The sequence below is a fragment of the Hakea prostrata genome, chromosome 8 (assembly GCF_041222555.1).
Source record: "Hakea prostrata isolate BN-2017 chromosome 8, UWA_Hpros_2, whole genome shotgun sequence".
Taxonomy (NCBI): domain Eukaryota; kingdom Viridiplantae; phylum Streptophyta; class Magnoliopsida; order Proteales; family Proteaceae; genus Hakea; species Hakea prostrata.
Genome location: NC_142607.1, coordinates 6,291,017 through 6,306,048, shown reverse-complemented (window position 1 = coordinate 6,306,048; position 15,032 = coordinate 6,291,017). Strand labels below are relative to the sequence as shown.

General features: G+C 40.7%; 1 protein-coding gene across 1 annotated transcript in view; it reads left to right on the top strand.

The window, feature by feature from the left end:
* Positions 1-15,032, top strand: part of LOC149006512 (U5 small nuclear ribonucleoprotein helicase) — a 125,922-nt gene that overhangs the window by 76,924 nt on the left and 33,966 nt on the right. Inside the window, 4 exon segments of the mRNA XM_089167578.1 lie at positions 1,217-1,306; positions 1,386-1,511; positions 1,658-1,720; positions 3,875-3,963. Of these exon segments, the coding sequence (XP_089023704.1) occupies positions 1,217-1,306; positions 1,386-1,511; positions 1,658-1,720; positions 3,875-3,963 (368 nt within the window).

Here is a 15,032-nt window from a genome sequence, read left to right as displayed (position 1 = left end):
ATAACTTGTTTGAAGGAGATATCTTGTGATGTTGTGGTTTTCCAAAGAGGGAACCCTGTTTTAGCCTAGTTTGTGATCCTTTTTCATGTGAATTGCTTTCTTCAGGCTCTCAACCGGTAAGTAATGCATCCCCACCTTCCCCCCTCTCCTTCCTCCCATCACACCTAATCTAAACCCCTTTGGCATCCCTGTGACAGCCCTTCTTTCTCCCCCAAACCCTCGTTTCCCACATCTCCTAATTCCTCCCAACCCCCCCCCCCCCCCCACAATTTTCTGGGGCAATCATTCCCCCTTCCTTCCCCTAGCATTTGATCCCCATTGCCAACCCTAGTTACCCATCAAAACCCTAGGATCCAAACCCCTTTTTCCTGCCCCTTTCTAGGACCACAAACCCATTTCCTTACTCAACATTCAACCTTAACCCTAACCCTGGTCACCCCTAGAAACCCTAGTTTTTCCCTAAACCCTAGGCTTGAAATTGAATCTTAATTTGGAATGAACCAGATTCAGATTTGTTTCTTCAGCCCTAAGCCCACAAGCTCTGTCCACACTTATCCAATATTGCCTTGATCATCCTAAAACCCTAGGCAGCACCTACATCCCCCAACCGCAGGGCCTGAAGAGCCCTTACTTGGGTGCTGAATTCAATTATTTGATCCTGTAACTGGTCCTCAATTTCGAGGCTACATCTCATTTCACCTTACTTTCACAATTACCGCTTCTTTTGCCTTTTAACTGCATGCATCCTTTATTTTTATTTGCTTCCAGTCTACTCCAACTCAATAACCGTTCATGTCCATTCCTTCTTCTTTAACTTCACTAGTAACCCCTTGAGAGTGATTGGGCCCTAAGTGAACCCACATAGGGTATCAAAAATTAATATTGAGCCACATCTGTCTTTCTCTGTTTTTTAGCCTTGTTATTTGTATGTATTAACTGGAGTTGTTAATCTTTCCCTCTTTTGAAGTGGCTGAATGGATTTCATAGGTGAGCTAAACAGAGAAGAAATTAAATTATTATACAGTTCGATTGTTAGAAGTTAGAACAGATGAACTTTTTTGCAGGATTTATGAAACTGTGGACTTGTATGATATGAAGATTAATTTCCATGCACGCAATATATAATCGAATTAGCAGAACTGAATTTGTATAGTTGGTGGAGGTGGTTATCTTATAGCAAAACGTGGTGAGATGTTAAAAGTTTCTCTTATTGCAGGTCGTCTACATAGCACCTTTGAAGGCCATTGTTCGTGAAAGAATGAATGATTGGAAAAAGCGTCTTGTTTCTCAGCTTGGGAAAAAAATGGTAAATGTCTACTCTTGCTTCCATCTCTCACCCAAAAATTGTACAAAGAGATGAACTTATGGATCTAGTGTTGCTACAGGTTGAAATGACTGGGGATTTTACTCCAGATCTAATGGCGCTGTTATCAGCAGATATCATAATTTCTACTCCTGAAAAGTGGGATGGTATTAGTCGTAATTGGCATACTCGAAGCTATGTCATGAAGGTACCGTTCTTTCCGTAGTTCTGCTTTTCCCCTAGCTTCATGGTTGTCATAAGTCATAGCGGTGCTTAAATTTTAGTAAACTTCTCAGTTAACCAGCTGTTTATCACATAAGTCAACTACATTTGCTTTTTGTATATTGCATGTAGGTTGGGCTCCTGATATTGGATGAGATACACTTACTTGGTGCTGATCGTGGACCCATTCTTGAGGTAACTTTCGATATCATCGTTATGACTTCGAATCTCTTAGTCTATACGAATATCAGTTCTCAGCAGCTGTTGCCATTCAATTCTGCTTGTGCATCAGGTGTTCTATTCTAAATTCATATGGGCTACTTTGTGTTAAACTAACATACAGATATGTGCTTGTGAAACTAACATAAAGATAGGTGCTTTACATTTTCACTGTCACTGTAAATTTGTGTTTCCTTGACTGTGTGGCGATTCCCAACTTTAAATTAAGAGAGTGGAACTTTTGAATTTGAACGGTTTTTAATTTATTATATTTTACAGTGCATCCACTCTATTTTGAAGCGTAATCTTGGTCAGCCAGAAAACCGAGATCTTGGCCCAGATATGGTCATTTTTTGGGTCAAGCATGAGTGAACTCCCCCATCTCAAGGGGTTTTAAGGGTCAGGTTGGGCTGAGACTTTGTATTTTGCCTATTGTAGGCCTTCTAAACACACCGGTGGCCTTAGATTTGTGAGAAAACAAGCCTATGTATGAGTTCCAACTTTACCCTAAGTGTGAAACCAGAATGCTGCAGGAATGGGCATGCAATCTTATAATACATGGACTGTATAAGCCAACAAAGCCTATTCAATCTTAACAACATTAAAAAAAGGAAAAAAAATCTCAGACTGTAGGAATCCCATGGGACTAAAGACCCAGCATGTACATAACTAATCCCTAGACTTTGTCCTAAGAAAGAATTCCAATTTGGTGATGAATCTGCATTGTGCTCCCTGCAGACTGTAGGAAGGATACCCTAAATACTGTTCAATAACCTCAACACCCTGTTGATGTGGATACCAATTTATGGAGATCTTGTGCTCATGATGTGGATAAGGATGACCAGTTGGATTCTTTATCAGGTCCACTTAAACACTTAAAATCCAAGTATAATGAAATGGGAAATTCTGTAATTTTCTTGGGGTTCAGAACCCTTAAATGTAAGGAACCTAATATGGTGTATAATGGTGAAATCTAAAGCAGAGGGACTTTTGTTGGCTTGAGAATAAAAGCTGAAAGATAGATATAAATAAAATAGAAAGGACCGTTTAAAATCAATTCACAAGTGCTTGTGCATGTAATTAGGAAGTATTCATCTTTCCGACTGTGTTTTAAAAAGAATACGATAGTCCAGTCTCTCAATAATTCGATAACACTCCCTCCCTACACACATTTAAATTCTACGGTTTTGTTTTTAATCCCTTGACCTCTTAGAAATCCTGATAACAACTCTAGGGGTTCACTATTAGCTTCCGAAAATTTTCTGAATTTAGAACTTGGATGCTGGTGGGAAAAGGATAATCAGCTTTGATTTTGTCATTGGAGCTTATGTGGGATTTGGATTGCCTATGGAGAGGAACCCAACTCCTAAAGTCTTCAGAGGGTAAATAACTGAATCTGAGGAAATATCGATTGGAAGTATTGGTTGCTGCTAATACTGACAGAACAGAAGGGTCTCACGACACTCACCAGAAAGGGGGCATTAGTAGCAGAACATAAGAAGACAGCAGTGAGCAGCAGAGGAGAACTAAAAACCGTAGATTTTTTCCCCAACCTGATCTTGTCAGCCAGGACCTGTAAACGATCACTTCTATCACCCATGGTAGCGGTCTTTAACAATTATAGGAGAGAGAAAGATGGAGAAGAGGGAAACGTTACTACAAGAGGATGGGAATCAGTGTAATCCTATCATGGTCTTCCTTCGATTTTTATAGTGTAGGGAGATTGACTATTAGTAGGTTCCTACTAAGAGGAAGGGGAGCGTAAATAGTTCGTAGCCTAACAATTTCAACTAAACAAGGATACACCCTTCATGGGAGCAGTGGCACCTATAATCCAGGCAGCAGTCTCTTAACAGCTATAAATCTGCATCCTAGTTGCAGGAGATATCAACACAGGTTTGCTCTAATCCTACATTTTTTTTTGCCTAGTGATCTTATTGACAACAGAAAAGGAGAAATTCTTCTGAATATATCATTAGCTGTACTTCTTTTTCTCTTAGCTGTACTTCTTTTTCTCATGGCACTCCCCTAGGTATCACATTGCTTGTTTCTGTGTTTGGTTCTTCTGCGACTGGTAGTAGTTTGTGTAATTCTGCTGGAGTTTCAATTGTATAAACCTCTTGATTGCAGGTTATTGTCTCCAGGATAAGATATATATCATCACAAACAGAGCGTGCTGTGCGGTTTGTCGGTCTCTCAACAGCATTAGCGAATGCACGGTATGTTGGGTATCCTTGTTTGTGCTTCCAGTTTTGTTCTCTGACCTTCAGTGATTCTGCAACAATAACAAGTTGTCACAACGGTAGCTCATCAAGGAAAAAGGGATGGGCAATGTCATCTCGTTAAATGTGACCTGTGTTCTTTTCTGGCAAATTAACTTGGACATCGTCTCTATGGATAGATTTGAGTAGCCAGAAACTTACTGAAGTCATCTTTATTAATTATCTAACCTGAACTAATAAAATTGAATGGCAAACCTTATTTCGAAGTTCCATTGTAGTTTGCGTCGAATTAGGTTGTAAAGGAGTGATGTGGACTTAGGAATCACTAAACTTATGAGCTTGACATCTGTATAAATGGGAATTCAAAAATGGTTTGTATGATGTGATCCCTTCTAACAAAGATGTTTGAAATCATCGGACATAGGTAGGCCAGAGTTGTCAGGAACTGCTAGAAATCACCTTTATTCTGGTTACGTAATTGAAATTGTTAATGAATTACCATAGAAAGCTGACCTTATCAAGAATTTCCATTTTCATTTACCTCAATGGAGGTTGTAGGTGGTGTTGTGGGCTGCAGAGTCACTGATATTATGAGCTTGATGTCTGCTTTATAAAATCGGAAAGCTAATATGGTTTTTAGTGGTTCTTAAATGCATATCTTGCAGTGTCCCCCCCCCCCCCCACCACAACAAAAAAGGGAGAAAAAAAAACCCACCCTTGTGACCTTATATCCTAATTTCAGCCTTAACAGCCAACCAAACCCTAGATCTGCCCTTGTTATTGTCACCCTAATTTCCCTACAAAATTAAGAAATCCAGTATCTTCCAATCCACCCATCCAAAATCATTGACACTATGTTGATGTAACCCAAGGTTTAGGGTTAGATATCATGATCTTCTAAAATTGTACCAGCTCACAATAGGGGACCTTAAGTGTTTCGACCAAGGGTTTTAGAGGCCAATAATGCTGCTGGGATTGTTTTTTCAGATCTGACATTAAATAGCATTTCAGATTTGAAACTCAAGGAAGGGGAAAAATCTATTTATAAGATAGCTAAGATGAGGGATAGGAAGAGTAGAGATCTTGACCATGTTAGATGTATTAAAAATAGAGATGGTAAAGTATTAGTTTGTGAGGAGGATATTAAGAAAAGATGGGAAACCTATTTCTCTAGTTTACTAAATGAGCATTCTTCAAGCACTTATGTTTCGGACGATTACACTTTTCACCAAGGCACTGGTGTCCAAACTTATATACGTAGAATTTCGATGTCCGAAGTAAAAGAAGCTTTAAGGAGGATGAAACTTAGCAAGACACAAGGTCCTGATGAAATCCCAATTGAAGTATGGAAGAGCTTAGGAACCCATGGACTAGTTTGGTTGACTAAGTTGTTTAATAAGATTATGAGCACAGGGAAAATGCCAGATGATTGGAGGAGAAGTGTTGTGGTTCCAATTTACAAAAATAAAGGAGATATTCAAAGTTGTAATAACTATAGGGGCATTAAATTGATGAGCCATACGATGAAATTATGGGAGAGAATAATTGAAACCCGTTTGAGACACTTAACTACAGTTACAGAGAACCAATTTGGGTTTATGCCAAGAAGATCTACAACGGAGGCTATTTACTTAATTAGGAGACTTATGGAAAGGTATAGAGAATGTAGGAAAGAGCTTCATATGGTATTTATTGACCTAGAAAAAGCTTATGATAGAGTCCCTAGAGCATTAATTTGGCAAGTACTAGAGAAAAGAAGTGTTGCAAGTAAATATATAGATATAGTTAAGGATATGTATGATGGTTCGGTGACTAGTGTTAGAACAGTGGGGGGACAAAGTAATGAATTCCCGATAACAGTTGGGCTACATCAAGGGTCAACTTTAAGCCCATATCTATTTGCACTGGTAATGGATGAATTAACCAAAGACATTCAAGATGAGGTCCCCTGGTGTATGCTTTTTGCGGATGATATTGTGTTGATTGATGAGACCCAAGTGGGGATTAATACCAAATTAGAATCATGGAGATTAGCTTTGGAATCAAAAGGCTTTAAACTTAGTAGATCGAAGACAGAATATTTAGTTTGTAACTTTAGTCATGATCGGCCAGATGATGAGGTGGTGATACTTGACGATAAAGAGATTTCTCAAAGTGATTGTTTTAGGTACCTAGGTTCAATCATAAGTAAAAGAGGTGATTTAGAAGATGAGGTTTCCCAAATAATTAAAATAGGGTGGATGAAGTGGAGAGGTGCATCCGGGGTCTTATGTGATCGGCGTATTCCATTAAAGCTTAAAGGAAAATTTTATAGGACCGTTGTCCGACCGGCTATGATGTACGGTGCAGAGTGTTGGGCTGTTAAAAAGAATCATATAGATAAACTCAGTGTAGCAGAAATGAGGATGCTAAGATGGATGAGTGGCAAAACTAGGATGGATAAGATAAGAAACCATCATATTAGAGTTGGTCTGGGAGTTGCTCCCATAAGTGATAAGCTTAGAGAAAGTCGTTTGAGGTGGCACGGCCACGTTCAACGGAGACCTATAAATGCTCCTGTTCGGAGAAGTGATATAATCCATATTGAAGGAACTAGAAGAGCTAGGGGTAGACCTAAGATAACCTTAGGAGAAGTGGTGAGAAAGGATATGTATAGCTTAGGCCTTGTATCTAGCATGGCCTTGAACAGAACCGATTGGAGGGCAAGAATCCATGTAGCCGACCCCATTTAGTTGGGAAAAGGCTTATTGTTGTTGTTGTTGTTGTTGTTCAGATTTGAAACTCAAATCCTATGTGAACTAGGCTTTGGCTAGGGTTACGGTTTGGGGTGGGGGGAGTATCCTGCAGTTCAGAGCTGGTAATATTTCTGTTCTGTAGTTTAGGGACTGTTTAGGGGAGGCAGGGGCTGAGTTATGAAGGTTTTAGAATTTTCTAGAGTTCAAAAATTCTGCAACTTCTGAAGGAATAAGATGAAGTGCAGAAAATTACAAAACTCAAGAAAGAAGGCTGATTTGTGTAAACAGAGGTTAGATCTTGGTTCAGCAGGCTTGGGCGATCCTAAAGATGGTATAATGGGGGTGTTTTGGGGCTGGAATGAGGGAGTTCTAGTTGGGGTGGGATCCGAAAACGTGAGAAGAAGAAGGAGAGGGGTTGGCTTCTAGGGTTTGGGAAAAGGGGCTGGAGATGCTTGAAGGGGTTGGGGATGTCTTGGACTTACTTGTGAGTGGGTGCTTCACTGGAATTTTGTCAATGCAAGCTTGAAGATGCTTGATTACTTGAATTAATGCTGCTGGAATGCTTTGAAGAAGATGGAGTTGCTGCTAGAGTTTCTAAATTTGAGAATTACTCTCCAACCCAGGCCGTAAGGGTTTCCTTCCCCATGGCCCAAGTCTCTATTTAACTTAAATCAACCAATCCACTTTATTCAGAATTAAAAGGCTATTTATAGCCTGAATACAAGACTCTTTGACTCGACTTAAGGATTAGGATTCCTTAAGTGATAAGGATCCCACTGTTGACTAACTATTGAACTTGGACTCTAACTAATAAGGAATTGGACTCAGGGTGGATCCCCTGTATAGTTTAGCATACTATCACCTCATAGACTCTTACTTAAATTAAACTCTTGCTAATGTAAAGAAAACATGGACTCAACTAAAATAGAACTACTTTAAGACAAGGTTCCTAAAATTAAAGAACCCTATCTTAACAATTCAACCCTAATTAGAATGGACTGAAACTGTTAAACTACTTAAACATAAAAATAAAGATAGATCCCTGACCCCTGAATCAATGGAAATTTATCAAGGCCCATATTCAGCCCTGAAGGAGGGGGCATGCAAAATTACCAAAATACCCCTCGAGTATTCGGCCTGTAGTGAATCCCTTGTTGGGTATAGTTTTTTTTCCCAATTTTTTGGGGAGCCCTACCCATGATACATCAGCTCTCCCTTTTTTTAAACATTCATCACCTGATGAATGTGTTCATCATGTGTTCCTAGGTCCACTCTTTGGAGGGCTTTCTAGTGGACTCGACCTCTGATCTTGCAGTGAGGAGGAAGTAGTAGGTACAGGGCTGCCATTACTGCTCCTAAACAGAACTCTAGAAGGATGATGACTTGGGTGATGTGGTCTTCAAGTCTAGGAATGTCTTCTTCAACGAACTAGAAGGACATGGGGAGGTGACTTGTGAAGCTGCTGGAGTTCTTCTCTGTTAGTACCTTTATTTTGATTGTTTCTATGGCCCGTAGGAGGTTTCTAGTATCCTCCTCAAGAAAGAAAATGAGACCCAGAGGAGGGCCAGCTTTGCATGGACTTGGTGCTGGTACGGCTCTATTGTCTGGCAGCAGTATGGAACCTTCTGGTGTAGGGGATACATCATTGATGGAATTTTCTTCCCCTAGGGTCGTTTTGTCAATTTGTTCTATCACCTTCTCTGTAGGAAATTGTTGGATTAGTGTAGAGGGTTCACCATCTGGTTGTGGGGCTTTGGAGTTGCTGTTGGTGTTTTGGTTGAGCTCTTGACTAGGTTCTTCAGGTTTAGGATCCACCAAGTGTTGTGTTTGGTACTGGAGTCCTGAATTGCTTTGAGGGCCCACTTCTTCGTGATCTTTGCTAGTAGGTCCAAGGGCAAGAGTACAATTCTCAAGCATTTGTGCATGAACTTACACTTATTTTCCCTTCCCATGATAATTACATCGTTATCATACAACTAGGGTCTCCCTAAAATATTGTCAGACAATCTCATGGATGCTAAATCACACCATATCTCTTCTGAGTAAAAGTGGAGACTGATGGGAACTAGACACCTACGAGTGACTTCTAATTCTTCACTGTTTCCAAGGGAGACTATATGGGGTTGGGGATGCCTCTTAATCTTAAAATCAGCCCTCTTTACAAATTGTTCAGACACCACATTGGAGCTACTACCACAATCAACCATTACCATAGCTTTATGCTCACCTGATTGGACTCTAGTGTAGAAGGGGCAACTCCTCATCTAGTGTTCTTCTTCTTGCTCTACTGAAAGGATTTTAAAGATGACATTGATGGAGGGGCTGCCATAAGAGTCTTCTATGGTGTTGTCTGCTGCTGGTTCTTGTAGCTCTAATACCATTGATGTAACCCAGGGCTTAGGGTTAGATATCCAAGACCTTCTAAAGTGGAACCTGCTCATGATAAGGGGCCTTAAGTATTTCCGCCAAGGGTTTTAGAGGCCAATAATGCTGCTAGGATTGTTATTTCCGATCTGAAATCGTATAGCATTTCAGATTTCAGATTTGAAACTCAAAATCCTAGGTGAACTAGGCTTCGGCTAGGGTTAGGGTTTGGGTTAGGCTTCAGCTAGGGTTTGGGGTATCCTTCAGTTCAGAGGTATTAATATCTTTGTTCTGTAGTTTAGGGACTGTTTAGAGTAGGTAGGGTCTGCGGTATGAAGGTTTTAGAATTTTTTGGAGTTTAAAAATTCTGCAACTTCTCAAGGAAGAAAATGAAGTGAAGAAAATTTCAAAACTCAAAAAAGAAGGCTGATTTGGGTAAACAGAGGTTAGATCTTGGTTCAGTAGGCTTGGGCGATCCTAAAGAGGGTGTAATGGGGCTGGAATGAGGGAGTCCTAGTTGGGTGGGATCTGAAAACGTGAGAAGAAGAAGGATTGCTTTGCTGGAATTCTGCCGACGTAAGCTTGAAGATGTTTGATTACTTGAATTCAAGGTAAAAAATTCGATCGAAATGAACATTTCGACCTTGGAAAAGGTCGAAATTTCGAGGTTTCGGTTGAAATTTCGACCGAAACTGGATACTTTTTTCCTGATTCTTGAAAAACTCAATTTCGAGCCTCAAATGCACTCAAATTGATTTGGATTTTTGCATACTAGCTATTTCAAGCATAATAAACACTATAATAACTACTAGTTTACTAAAAAACTACTGAAAATGTAACATCCAACATTCCAAGTATATAGTACATGAATCAGAGAAGAAGATGTATTGTTATTACTTACAAGTTACAACTTACAAGTCTATTCTATTCAAGCCTCAAGGTCTCCCTCTTCCGTCTGCATCCCATACAAATGACAATATAACTCCCATGATGTTTGCCCCCGCCCCATATAGTTTCGGACATAGTCAAGAACTGCACCTCTGTATGTGGCCTCATCCACATGCATAAGATTCCCTAATGGTGGGAAGTTGTGAATCTCCAAAGGAACTAGTGGTGGTGGGCCTTGTGGCTGTGGAATAGTGTGGAAAATCTGCTCAACAAATGAAAGACCACCCTGCCCCTGGCTCTCAGGACTAGGAGAAGGATAAGGATACTGATAAGGTCGCAGTGGCTGACTCCGATAATCGACAGTGGGAGGGACACCATAAGCTCCATAGGCCGCTCCATAACCATAAGGCTCCAGTCGTGGCTTGACTGGCCTGACCCTGAATCTGATAGCCAGGAGTGACACCATATGGTCCATAACCATAAGGACCATAACCATAAGTCGACTCGGTAGAACCAATACTCTCCACAGCAGTATCATATGAGGACTCTGCAGGCCTATGCCATCTGGATCCTCTGGAGGTGGAGGAGTCTCTAGCATCATCAATGCTCATCGATCTCATAGATCCCACCAAGCTCTCGGCATCGGATGGACGGTAGGACCCATATGATGGCGTGTCCTCTGTGCTCCAACCATGCTGTCTCCCCTTCCCCTTCCTCGAATATGTAGAGGAAACATTTTTGCCTCGAGATGCAGCTCCAGTATGGTCTGAATCCTGTGTCGCATGGGTGAACTGACTCTCTCCTGTGAATCTCGGTGGTCGTCCTCCCCCCCCCCCCCTCTCACGTCCAGCAGGTGGTGGTGGCGGTGGTCTCTCCCTAGGATCAGCTGAATCCTGATCACGAGGTCCCACACCCTCCTCATCCCCTCCATCATCATCATCACCGTCATCATCACCACCATCGTTGTCATCACCGGAGGCCTGAGTCACCTCATCCTCAGTGTCGGACTAGAAAATCAAATCCTCACTCTGAGTGGATGCACTAGGGTGTGGCACGAAGGGACGGGCGGGCTCTGCATGTGGCCTCCCTTCCTGGGCCATGAAGTCCCCCACATCAGCCCACCATCTCCTCTGCAATCTGACTATTGGGAAGACCTCCATCCTCATCCAGCAATCCGTCTCCACTATCCCTGATCCAGTCAACTACTGGGTTATCATCATCATCCATCTCAAATATGTCGGCCAACTCGATATTGGTGCTCTCTCTATCCATCCCCTGTCTAATATGATCCTCTCTCAGTCTCATATTATAGTGTAGGTAGACAAGGTCCTCTAGACGCTTCACACCCAATTGGTTGTGCCTCTTCGAGTGAATGAGGCTGAAGGTGCTCCAATCACAACCAGGTGGCAGAACATGTTTGGGAGAGCACTTTGCTTGCAATCCTACTCAAGTTGTGTGAATCACGTCCAAATTGCAACCACCACTCAGCTGCAACAAACATAGACTCCAAGTCATTTTAATACTTAAATAACTAAATTAAAGATAGAATATAATAATTAAATGTATAATGAAATAAATGAATGAACTCACCTGGCAGGGCGGTTTCCCTTCCCGATACGGCCACAGCACGACCGAAGCTCCCAATGGCATCCCTAATAGCCTTTATCTAATATATAAAGAGAAAAAACAATAACTAGTTAGTAGTTACTAGGTTAATGACTTAGTATAAAACTACGAATTGTGAATATCAAATGATTCTAATCACTATCTCACCTCCATAAGGATGACTGCTTGTTTAGCTGTATCCGGTTCGAACTTCTCCACTACAGTTTGGACAGCATCCATCAAATCTTGCCTCATCCCAAGATTGTCCTTGTAATGGTACTTGGGATTTAAATAGTATGATGTGTAAGAAAAAGTATGTCATAAAAGGGAATAGTTAATGCTTAAGCCTTAATAGTGTGATAACATAATGAAAATTAAATTAAATACTAGACTTAAGTACTTAACAACTTAACAACTCACCAGCCTTATGCTGTGGATGCTGCAACATAGACTCGCATCTACTGTTGATGATTTTAAGGACTTTCTTGTTGCCGCATGGGTGGACCTGAGCAACTTGCTGCTTCATCCTATCTACTGCAGCAAATATGTGTGCTAGAGTAGGTTTTCTTTGCTGATCTACCATCCTCAACACATTCACCACAGGCTCAAGCGTCTTCACTACTATCCTCACATTGTGCCAGAAACTCTCATCAAGGATAGTCATCTGAGCTCTCCTTCCTCCCACTAATGAAGAACCCTCCCAGTTAAACCACTCCTCTGATGCAAACATACTCCTAAGGCCAGTCTTCCTACTCTCAAAGCTCTGCAGTGCTATCCAATTAGTAGCAAATCTGGTTATGCCTGGCCTCACTAACTCACCCTGACACTTGTCCCTCATCATCCTTAATGCATAGGTGTGGTTATATATGAAGGTGCTAACATGTCGAGCTTGGTCCACCGTATTCTTCACAAGCTTGACCTTTCCAATCTCCTTCAACATTAAGTCAATGCAGTGAGCAGCACAAGGAGTCCAAAAGAGCCTATATCTGTCCATCCATCAAGGCATCAAGCCATCAATACAAAGTTATAAAGTGTACATGTATATGTGTAATGTAAATATATGTATTTATAAATGAAAATTAATACTATATGTTTAGACTTTAGATACCTGGAGTTCTCTTGCATCTTCAACCCAGCTTTCTTGTAGTTGGAGCCATTATCACTCACAATTTGAACTACATTTTCCACTCCAACCTCCTTCACCACTTCTTCAGTAATTTGTAAATGTATTTTGCATCCTTCTTCTCACCGGATGCATCTACTGACTTGAGGAACACTGTCCTCCCATCACAATTCAACATGAAATTGATGATGGACTGTCTAGTGGGTTCAGTCCAACCATCAGCCATCAGAGTCACTCCATAATGATTCCACATGGGCTTTAATCCCTTAATGTACTCATTTATGTCCTCTTTATGCTTAGGCAAATACACATTATATATCTCATATGGAGTGGGGCTCCGTACACCACTCCCAAACCTGCCTATCTCGCTCAATCATATCTCTCGTAGTAGGGCCCCGAGCTGTATGTGCTGGAACACTATGGTAATGCGCCCATTTGGAGAAAGCCATCCCCACTTTCTCCTTCGCACTCCCCCATAAGTGCTTCAACTTTCTCTGTTTATGCTCAGGCCTCGCAAATAGGGCCGGATCATTGCGAAGAATCTCAAGATCCATATCTGTAGGATGTGCTAAGGAAGCTCCACCCCTTGTAGGGGCCCGTGGGATAGGAGCCTCCTGCCTCACACTCTGAGACCTCCTCATAGGGACTTGGGAGCCACCTATGCCTCCCATACTTACTGGCTCTCTAGAGGACCCACAACCCAAACCCCTCTGTTGCCTCCTGATGTCATCAATTCTCTGTTGCTCCCTACTCATCATCATCGCCCTCCTCAGCTGATCGGCCTCTGGATCAGGGTCACTGTCTCCTGGCTCATCCCTACCATAACCCTCAAAATCTGGAAGGTCATCCAAGCAGGCATCCTCGAACTCATCCCTCTGTGTTCTCTTCTCTTTCCTCTTTTGCTTTCCACCACTAATATATGAGGCCATTGCCCTCTTGACCTCTACAGGCACCTTTGGGCACCCTGTTACATCCCTGTTGCCACCAGCTAGATGCACCTTCAATCTAGTGGCCCCACCTCCTCCTATTTGTTTCTTGCAGTAATTACACTCGCTCTTCCTCTTATCAGCTGTCAGTGGCCTCCCATGATCCCAAGCTATGTCTGACATCTTTAAAATAGAGTGCCTGATACAAAAAACACACACTAAGTATCTTGAAAAGCTCCACAATATGCTCCAAAAATGACATACATGCTTCTAATAATAACCTCCTATTTTTAAATATAAAAAAAATATATATGTATAACTATATAAGTATTTTTTAATATATAAATAATTTTAAAATATATAAAATACACACTAACTATCTTAAAAATATCCACAACATGCTCAAAAAATTGCATACATGCTTCCACTAATACTCTCCTATTTTTAAATTTAAAACAGAAATTAATTATTTTTTTAATATTTAAATATATATTAAATACAGTAAAATTACATAATTAACAGAAAAAAAAATTAATTCAACACCATCACAGCAATATGGTGTCTCAACTCTCACATACATCCATTTGAAGCTTATACATGTACTATACATAAACATTTTTAACAATATACATAATTTAGTAAATAATTTTTAATAACAGAAAAATAAAAAAATAGTAGGAAGAATCAAAAAATAATTTTGACACTACAAATTCGTAGATCATCACTCTAAAGTAAACATATATAAATTTGGAAGCAATCTAACATGATTTAAGGCACAAATGAAACAAAAATAAAAAAATGAGGAAGTTGGTTACTCACCTTGCAAGATTTGAGAAAATGCACAAATGGAAGAGCAAATCAAGTGTTTGAAGGAAATGGAGTACTAGAAATTAGGTGTAGAATGGGATGAAAGCAAGAGAAATCAGCAAAAATTGAAAAATGAGGTCGAAATAGCTCTGGCGATATGGCTCGAAATCTCGAAACAGCGTCGAAATGACGAAACAGGGTCGATTTTGGGTATTTTATAAGCTGCGCAAGTGTCATTTCGGCCCGATATGGTATCGGGTCGAAATATCGACTCGTATCGACCGAAATTTCGGTCGATACGAAACGATATGGATACTTTTCGTGCCTACTACTATATTTTGTTTCGAGTTGGATTTTTGCAGGCATTTCGATCGAAATTTCGACCATTTCGATCGAATTTTCTTCCATGCTTGAATAAATGCTTCTGGAATGCTTTGAAGAAGATGGAGTTGCTGCTAGAATTTCTAAATTTGAGAATTACTCTCCAGCCTAGGCCGTAAGGGTTTCCTTCCCCATGGCCCAAGCCTATATTTAACTCAAATCAACCAATCTGCTTTATTCAGAATTAAAAGGCTATTTATAGCCTGAATACAAGATTCTTTGACTCAACTTAGGATT